This window comes from Nansenia antarctica, assembly GCF_963989245.1.
Source record: "Nansenia antarctica genome assembly, chromosome: 1".
Lineage (NCBI taxonomy): Eukaryota > Metazoa > Chordata > Actinopteri > Argentiniformes > Microstomatidae > Nansenia > Nansenia antarctica.
The window spans coordinates 25,411,465-25,421,837 of NC_137674.1; the positions used below are offsets into that span (position 1 = coordinate 25,411,465).

General features: G+C 40.6%; 1 protein-coding gene across 1 annotated transcript; it reads right to left on the reverse strand.

Annotated features, from left to right (window-relative positions):
- Positions 1-3,188: 3,188 nt before the first annotated feature.
- On the reverse strand, positions 3,189-10,066 carry LOC308163323 (calcineurin B homologous protein 1). Its single transcript, XM_080537520.1, has 7 exons — positions 9,687-10,066; positions 9,293-9,365; positions 8,274-8,354; positions 7,117-7,241; positions 6,905-6,966; positions 4,969-5,091; positions 3,189-4,580 (listed from the first exon to the last, which is right to left on the reverse strand). Exons 1-7 carry the CDS (start codon positions 9,751-9,753, stop codon positions 4,527-4,529), a joined length of 585 nt encoding a protein of 194 aa, XP_080393646.1. The 5' UTR covers positions 9,754-10,066; the 3' UTR covers positions 3,189-4,526.
- Between the last annotated feature and the right edge of the window lie 307 nt (positions 10,067-10,373).

Genomic DNA, 10,373 nt, shown 5'->3' on the forward strand with positions numbered 1-10,373 from the left:
CTAATCAAATACATTTTTATGGCTTACCTTTTATTGAATATACTCTTGAAACAATGTTTTGCATTCTAAATAAACATAAAAATAATCATAATTTTAAAATCCCTGTTAATAACTAGTAATACTACACTGTATATCTTTGCGTTACATCTAATTCTATAGTGTTAAATAAGAACTACTCTAAATAGATATACAGGGGACATCCATGATCCATCATCATGTCTGAAGACTTTTTCTTGCAGCCTATAGGCCTACCTTTGTTCAAGGCAGATTCAAAATGTGTCCATTTCATATAAAGACCTTCACCAATTGCACTGCCATTACTGATTCAATTCAAAACATGATAATCCAGCTCTCACACAAGCACTCCTCTTGGAGTCATTTCTTTGACACTTTAACTTTAACTAATCTTGGCGTAATACTGTACAACATTATTATTAGAACATGTTTCTTATAGATAATCAAATTATTATCATTCATTTAATGACATCCATAACATTAAAAAATTGGGAGCAATTGATTAGACACCAATTACATTTCAGAATGTAACTTTTAAATTCAGGATATACTATACTGCTACTGCAAATCATGCATGTCCTTTATACCGGCCAGGTGCAGAAATCTAGTCTCAGAGTGAAGATAGGGCTTCTTCCCAGATTATTTTAGAAATCCATTTCACTATGATTCCTTCAGTAAGCAAGCATCACTACCTTTCATGCATGGCGTGTTCTAATGTTGGCACACCGGGCCCTGCTAAACAAGCTAATGCATATGAGACTATACAACTTTTAATGGAAGACGTTGGTGATTTTGTTGTTTTCAAACAACTTAGTCACTTGTTCATACAATATACATATTTAGATCAACAACATGACAGGTAAGAGGATAAGAACTATTGCACAAATCCCTAATGTTGACCAAAACGGGTCTCACTTGAATTCAAAATGTAGCGATGTAGCGTACAACATAACATAATCATGCCTGGTTCTCTGTTAAGATTTCGTGAGTTTAGAATTATAAGGTTCTATCTCCGTTTAGGGTAGTTCAGAGATATTGAGCGTCAACGTTTTTACATTCCATTATGTTTTGTGAGATGGAACCTTTGTATTTTATTAATTTCTAACTAAAAAAATTCTACATTTTAAAAATAACACCACACAGGCATTAATCAACACCTAATGGATCAGATTATGTAAAAAACTCAATTTTGACAAAAATGGAGATAGAACCGTATAAAACCGATATAACCGTATATAACGTCACGACTTGGTGAACTCCAACACCGGAACTAGAATACTCCTCTCTTGTCTTCACTAGTTATGATCTTGATAAGAACTAAATATTGCGGTGCAAATATGTCAATATGAGGTAGTGCGATAATGCGCCAGATAATCTCAGTTTTTCAACCATAGATCGTGAAGTGGCTACTTGAGATCTTTGCTACAGTATGTCTGTCTACAGTGTCTAAATGTACTCAAAGTTATTTGATCATAAATAAAAGTAGCCTACCTTAACAACTGGGCGAATTATATTATTGTAAATTGTTTGGTTCTGACAGGTTAGAGGCTAAACAAACCGTTGGAGAAAACTTACAGTGGAAAGTTTAACCAATTTCACAACATTCATATCATGCTGTGTGAAAACACAACTGTGCAATCTATTCCTTTTTGACCCCAGGAATGGGACCAAAACTGACAGATGCAATGATCACTATGAATAACTACATGGAGAGGAGAGGAGAGGACAATGGGACAGAGAGAGGCTACAGATCCGACCTGGGCAGTGTCTGTAATCAGTCTCTTCAGTGTCATACCAGGAAGAGAGTCCACTCCCTGTCAAAGACTTGCAGAGGTTGACATCTAGGTCCTGCATCGTGGATCTTCGCAGAGCCATCATCACCTGCTTGGAAATTGGGTGTTGCCCCCCAACGGAATCTGTCCCAGGGACAGAGAGAGCTGTGGACCGGTCGGGAGGTGTTTCCATTTCCTGGCACTTAATTGACTTCGTATTTAAATGTAATTGAATCTGAAACATAAATGTTTGTAATGTAAACATAAAAAAAAAAACATTGACCTTGGTGAGGTTTTCCTCAAAATCATCACGCACCGGTTCAATGTTCCTGCTTTATCAGAGATGATTTCTCTGATGATCTCTATTAGAAATCACTCTGCCTGGATGGAGATGATACGACGCAATGATTTGTCAATCAATGCAAACACAAAACATAACTAGTAGGCTAATAATGAGTAGCCAATTCAGACTGAAACGGGAGTAGTCGTCTTACTGTCAAACGGCAATTAGCCTCTGTTACACAATGACAATTGACTTTCAAAGTGTCAAACTCATGTAGAACGTAACACACAGAACATAATTAGTATCAAGGAATTATCATTTCCCAATTTCACTGGAGATATTGTTAGTTAGCTGAGTAGCTAACGCGTTAGCTTGCTCTAGTCCAGCCAGCTGGTGTGGCAGTAGCAGCCCGGGTAAACAAAGAGCTGCTGCTAGCTGCTTGGCTAGGAGTGAACATGAGATAATCACACATCTGATGATCCTACCTGTTCCTCCACACACCGTTCATCTGCTGAGCCACTACGCCGGTGGTAAGCGGTCCTGACACAGGGGAGCCGGCGGGAGTTGGGGTCCAAGAGCTGGTCCTCCTCGCCGACCCCAGGACCAGTGTTTACGCCATCTTCACCCGTCTTGACTCTCACCCAAAGCAGCTCCCCTCTGTGTTCAGCTCAGCCTTCTGACCACGGAGCACTGTACTGAGCAGTGTTGCCAGATTGGGCTACTTTTGGTCACACTGGACGGGTGGATTCGGCAGCTTTTGGACTGGTTGGGCTGGAAATTGTCAATCCCGTCTGGCAACCCTGGTGGTACTGAGTCGTCACTCAAATCTAAATACCGTACCCGCCCCGAAAGTATGACGCAAGTTCCAGAATAAAAATAGTGGGCTGGCAAAGTGTTATTTTTGATAGTGTTTTCCAGTAAATGTTCTATGTGGTGCATTGTGTTTGAATCGGTCATGTTTATTATCATTAAGTGTTAGTCACTGTATGAAAAATACTATTCTGTCTGAATTCTTATAACACCTGCCCCCCCCCCCCAAAAAAAAGAAAAGAAAAGAACAGTTACACCACATCCTAGTAAAATAAAAACTAATTACATGAGTCACTATGGGCAAGCATGGCACTTATAGTTTTATTTGAATCAAATCAATAAACCATTTGATAATGTGTCCTAACATATCACTGGATAAAACATTTGAGTTGATTGATAATCACATTGTTGATTATTAAAACGGGTGAAAGACAGCTATACTATTGCCAGCATAACCACTACTGCAGCTAAATTAATGCTGGTCAAACATTTGCATTTTCGAGTTCAAATATATATAGGCCTACACAGAAAATACATTCTAATGCATCATAGACTGTCTTAAAGGTAACTAGAACTAACCTGATGATGTAAAATGAATAAAAACATTGGACAGTATATATTAATGCTTACAATGTCTCTTGGTTGATTCACAATGACTTCATTTCATCATGGAAAGGGGAAAACGTGTGTTACCCCTGGACTAAGATATTGTTCTATGCCTCTGCAACAAGCAGTCATATGTCAGTGAAATTCAGGGCATTTCTGTTGCAGTCAACACAAAAAAATTTGATTTTTTTTTGACTGGCAGTAGCTAACCCGTAAGAAAAACAACAACACACAAACATGATAATTTGGTTCCGATTTACTCTTATGATATTGAAGGATGGACACCAAACAATGGCACTTCAGCGGGTAATATACAAGAACAACTCACAAAACAAAGGGAACAGAGGGACACTGAAGAACGTTGTACAGGAGGGGCCGAACTCTAATAGCTTGAGGCAGGTCAGAGTTGCACGAGCCACACTTCCTTGTTAACAAGCGTGTGGAATTCTGGGTGGAATTCCAGAGTGGAATTCTCCATCTTGTGTTTTACTTGTTACATCTGCGTATTCAAACTGACAACCACACAACAGATGACAGACATCCTAAAGAGAACACTGTATCTTCATGGAATTGTTAAGTCAACTAACTTACAATTGGCTAAGATTTGGCCTTTGCTATCCTGATCATGTATTGTTAGCCAGGGGAGAACCATAACCGTACCACAGCACAACATTAAACAAAACATGTCTTTAACGTTAAGGTATTGTTAAAATAGATTCAACAAAGAGCTTATAAACATTTGAGTTCTATTTTGACCTTGCATGGTCTCAAATAAATAAGATCCCATCTCTGGGGGGAAAGCCAAAGTGACAGCATAAATCAACCCAAGGCACGGAATTATTCCCTTTGTTTACGGAGCAGTGCAAGGCAGAAAGTCAAGACAAAGAATAAAAACAACATTGTTTTCTACTTAATCCTTGGTCAGAGAGTATACTGTATGGTGGGCACAGCTACCCATGGTGTAGTTGAAATTGAGTGGGTCTTGTTTCAACTGGCATGGTGGGGCTCCAGTCAAGAGTCCTGTTAAGGAGCTTATATTCTCAGTGCAAGAAGCGGATGCTCATCTTCTGTTCCACATCCACCTTCTCCAATACCTGAGGATGTGACGAACAGAATACGTCTTGTTACTTCGGAGCAGAACAGACACATGATACAGTACAGCTGCACAAATCAACTGGTTAAATTTAAGACAAGACATAAGTTGTTGTTTTTTTTTAAGTAATTTTTTCTGAGTGGGGCAGTCCCACTCATATTTTTCATTTTTTTATTGACAGATACAGTAGAGATTTAGACAGGAAGGATGGGTGAGAGAGAGAGGAGGGATGACATGCAGGATATGTCCCCGGCCGGAATCGAACCGGGGACCCTGCGGTTACATGGTCAACGCTTAACCCGCTACGCTACCTAAGCACCCCTGGACAAGACATAAGTTAATAATGTTGGACCCCCCCCCCCCCCAATTGAAACATGCTAATGTCAAACCTTGATGAACTCGTTGAAGGAAATGGAGTTGTCCCCGTCTTGGTCAGCCTCCTGGATGGTCCTGTCAGCAATGCTGCCCAGCTGCTCGTCTGAGATGTTTACACCAACCATCATTCTGAGGACCTGCGAGAACAGACACAAAGTGCTTTGGGGGTCAAAACCTGAGGAAAAGTCTTACAGGACAACCTCCTAAATGTAGTATACACAAGTAAACATGCTAAACACTGGAAATACTGGGAAAATGAATGGTGCAGACAGATTTAAATGACTGTGGGGCTAAGACCAAATGTTTTATGCAAAACAAGAAATCAGCCTCTTCTGAGTCTGACTCTTCTGAATCTTATGGCCCAGACCCTGCCCAGATGTACGTCATAAAGCCCAGGAGAATACAGATGAGAGGAGATGGCAACACAAAAAGACAGCATAAGAGTTCAATATTTAATAGAATGGACCTATCGCTAAGCCACGCCCCCCTTTGTAAACTCGGACGAACAAACAACGCTTCACTGACGGTGACTGACTGATCGACCGTGGGTGAATGACATTCAATGACTTACAATGGCGGGAGTTGGCAAATTTCTGATTTCTGATTTACCACAGCAAGTAATAGACATGTTTTTTTAAAGATGACAAGAATATTTCGTCTAGAAGCTTTTCACCATCAGATATTAGCGAGTTTGTCTGAGTTTTCTGCCTGTCGTGACTTTTCCTGTGATATGATTGGACAATTTCTATTTTGGGGTGTGGCTTAGCGATCGGTCCATTGGGAAATCTAAACAACAATCTGATTTTTTTTTCATTTACACATTAAGACTACGGAGCCCCCCTGGGGTCACATGGTAGAAAAAAATTATTTGATGTGTGAATTTAGTAAATCTAGTAAATCTGTTCCCTCGGTTTAGTAATCTGTTCCCTCGATTTAGTAAATCGGTTCCCTCGGTTTAGTAATTCGTTAGGGTTAGGCACTACGAGCCAGAACGATTGCAAGGATTCTAACCCTAACCCTTGCGATCGTTCTGGCTCGTAGGGCCCAACCCTAACCCTAACGAATTACTAAACCTAGGGAACGAATTACTAAATAGAGGGAACGGATTACTAAACCGAGGGAACGGATTCACACATAAAATATATTTTTTCTACCATGTGACCCCAGGGGGGCTCTGTAAGATTGAGCACTTGGAGGAGGTTACCGTTGCCAAATTACTGAGCGGCAAGACAGAATCTCAAATCTCAGAATCTCAAATTACACCAGATGAGTCACTGACATCCTATCAACAATGCTCTTTCTGTTTTTCACTGAAAGGTCCCAGGGCACAAAGGGTGTGTCCCGCCTTAGGATCTTGTTACTCTGCTTCTGAGTTTGATTTCTTTATCAAGACAAATATACTCTGACACACATACCCTATGTTTGTCCAGCCTTTTCCTTCAGTGCTCATATGTACTTCCTACTACCGCATAGTTTTAAAAACAAAAGGAATCCGTGTCCCATACCTTTCTAACACCAGTCCATTCCTTTACAATTATCATTTGGTTTGCACCATCACACCCCATCCCAGGGTTCCTACAAGTTTCAACAAGTCAAATTTAAGACCTTTTTAGACCCTTTTTAGACCTATTTGGATATAGTTTTAGACCTATTCGCGACACCATATGATGGCTTTTTGTCATCTTTGAGGTGATGAAATTAGGGATTTCACTGCCATACAGACAAAAAAGGAAGCGAATTGGCATTTTTTTGGTTCCAGCTTGATTCATTTCTGCGTAAATAGATGTGGTCGGACTGATTTCCTAGCTAATCTCATTTTTAATACCAAGCATTTTTTTTTTTTACCGAATAACTGAAATGTAAGACCTTTTTAGGCCTTATAAATCTGATTGCTAGATTTTAGACTTTAAGAGCTTTTTAAGACCAGCGCGGGAACCCTGCCATCCTCACCTGTAGCAGCTCATCACGAGAGATCTTATCATCCCTGTCCAGGTCATATAGTCTGAAAGCAACTGCAGGAGAGAGAAAGAGATTTAGTTGAATGCAACCGTTTCAAAACCCAGCAGATTCCCCCAAATACCTAACTCTAAATAATATGTTAATTAACATATTAACAACTTAACAACAGTGAAAACTTGACTGGCACCAAGCTCTAGACTCACAGAGCAGCTTGTTTGTCCTGCTGTTGAGGGGCTCGGAGCTGGGGTCCTTGTTCTTCTCGTTGTCTTCGATTGGTCGGAAGTGAGCCAGTGTCCGCATGAAGCCCCTGAAGTTCACCTGATCCTCTCTGAGCGTGACAGAGTGTGACAATAAATATTATGACACTAACAACACTAATATCCTCAATCCCTGCAAAGACTATTCGGTTGTTAAGTCGTGACGTGTTTCCGGGTCCAACATTGGCTGAGGCGCTCTTCAAAATGCCTCAGTAATAATAATAATTCATTATATTTGTATAGCGCTTTTCCGAGGCTCAAAGATGCTGACAAATATGGGAAAAACGGGAAAGTGCTGTGTCCCTTGTTGTATGAATAGAACCGAGTCTAAAAAACGATTGAACTGTCATTCTACCGATTTAGTACACTGGTACAGGGATTTTTTTATTTGGACCCGGAAATTGCTAAACGTCACGTGTGATGTCAGACTTAACAACCGAATAGGACATGAAGCCATACAAAATTTGGAAAATGTCTAGTCATGAAGTCAGTACATATTATGACCAATAATAACCTGCTCCGTCACATAATTAATACTGGCTTGCATGATGACTCATTCTTACAAAGCATAGCCTAGACAGGATTCAGTTGTTGAGAAGTGTCTCGATGAAGAAGATCTAGACTGTGCTTCACCATGTCTGGTGAAAACCCCAAATCAGAGGGTAATACAGCACTTCTGAACTCCACCTAACACTAGCCTATCTTCCTTCCTGCCAACAGTAATGGTTAACCCTAAGCCTTCTGGAACTCTTCCGGAACTCTCTTCACAAGCTGCTCCAATCCAAACCAGAGAAGAAAACCATTCGCAAACCATTAAAAGCCAGAGCTAAAATTAAGCTGCCTACACACTGGACTTTCTGTGAATGTAATGATATATCAAAAGCAAGTTGTCTGAAAACATGTAGCTAGCTTTTATGTGAATTTTCAAAGATCACCACAACCATCTGGATGCAATCAAGCCCAATGTATCATAAATACATACAGAAAGAATTTCTGTGCACAAACATGTTCACTAGTATTAGAAAATAGTTCATCCAAGTTGTGGACAGAGTAACTCAACATTGTGTGGAGATAGAGCTGACAGTGACTTAAGAGTGACTTACCCTTCAGGAAAGAAAGCATTGATGATTCTGTCTCCTAAAGGATTGATAGCCAGCTCTGGGATCCTTTGGAAATCTTCCCGACTACAGAAATAAGAAAAGGGGGGGGGGGTTGAGTTTTAGTCCATGATATGATAGGTTATTCCATGAAATTGGGGAACTTTGGACTACAGCATGTCTCGGAGACATTAGATCCCACTTTAAATCACATACAGATGCACGCAGATAACTACTGTAGATAACTTGAGAGATATCACTGACAATGTCTATGAAATGAAATAACATGATGATTTCCACTTGAACTGTATGATTTCATGCAACACAAGTTGGTGGTGGTGGTGAATTGACTTGAAGCGTCTTCATTGCTAAAAGGCGTCATAATATTGGCTAGGTGAAAACAGATCAACATTGTGAGAGGAGGAACAGCTAAGAGGACGTGTGTGTGTGTGCTAACAAGAGTCACTCCTCACAGGTCAGTCAGTGTTTAGGTGAGATATTAAGCTTGGGAAGGTGTTGTGGCAACTGATGAATGATTAAGACAAGTCACCTTGGATTGACATGGCTTACACAGTGTACCAATGTATACCCCAAAACAGACTATATGCTTCAGTGCAAGGACAAGGTTGATCCAACACTTGTTTTGTGTAACTATGCTGGAAAGTAGTGAAATGTATTCCAGTATATAAGGTTATTCAAATTAAATTACCGATTCTGCCCCCAAATAAATTACAGATCCTGCTTATTATTATGTTACCATGAAGAAAGTGGAAAATATAAATCATTAACAAAGTGAAGTAAAAGTCTCACATAGTTTAAACGGTGAAATTCACTATCACCCAAAAAGTCCAACACAACCCTTGGTCATTTGGAATACATTAAACATTGACATGACAGACTTCATCTCATTTGAAGGCGAAATCTGACAGTTCGTTCCTTCCTTCTCATCAACACATAAAATCCACTGTCTGTGTGTCAACTTGAATGACTACGGAATGTCTTTAAGTTGAAGTGTTTGGTTTTACCTGAGGGTGCCATTTTCACCTTTATCCAGGCTGGTGAAGCGACTGTAGAGGCGGGTGATCTGACTGTGGGAAACTGCAAAGGAGTGAGAGACAATAGGCGATGTTAGCCAAACAAACACCAACTTTGCATTAGTATCACCCAACGTGATACGATCATCTAGAATCCAGATCCATCTGCAAAATGTCTCAACAGTCGCTGCAATGCCATCACAACAGAACATGTTTCTAATCACATCAAGACAAGTGATTGATTGAATTGATTCATTTCAAAACAATGTGTAGCAATCTGTAGCTGGCCGGGAAGTTAGCCCTGCACCACTGCACTGCCACCAGTCAGGTTGGCTAACAACTCTCAAAGCATTGGAAAAAGTGTTCGCTAGATAAATTAACTTACAGCCGGTCTCCTTTTTGATTTCTTCAATCTCCTCCTCTCTCAGCAAGGTGGACGCTCGGGAACCCATGGTGAAAAGATCCGAAAACCAACTCCGTGCGGCTGTCAAAGCTTGTCAGCTGTTTGGTCGGATTTTTTTTCTTTCGACGAGGTTTGCTCAACCTAGATTAGCTGGCTAGCTCGTTTGGGACACGGCTGTTACAAGCTAGCACGCGCTAGCTAGCAACCAAGCTATCTAATAACGGTATTGTTGCTTTTGGTAGAAACAGAAGTTAGTTATGTATTCCCTTACAATCGGAGATTAATACGAATATGTTTTTAGTTTAGCGAACTGATCGGATTGCTCCTAACTGTCATGCTACTGTACTGCTAGCTGTCTTCCTGCTTGGGGAGATGGGCAGGTAAATGTAGTGACGTAACGATGTCGTGACGAATCAGGTCCTGGGAGGAAGGTGGTCCTCCATGGTGACCCTGGAGGCCTTGACCACAGTTTTTTCGAGGGCTCTGCGAGGTCACAGAAAAAGACCTCAGACTAGTTATACACTACAGTCCCTTGAGATGATAGATTGTTACAGAAATATATTTCCTATGGCAATTATGTCGGGCTTTCGAAGAGTCACAGGCAGACTGAGATTCCTAAACTGAAGTTCGTTGCCATACTTCTGATGGCCACACGATAGCGCCACGTGT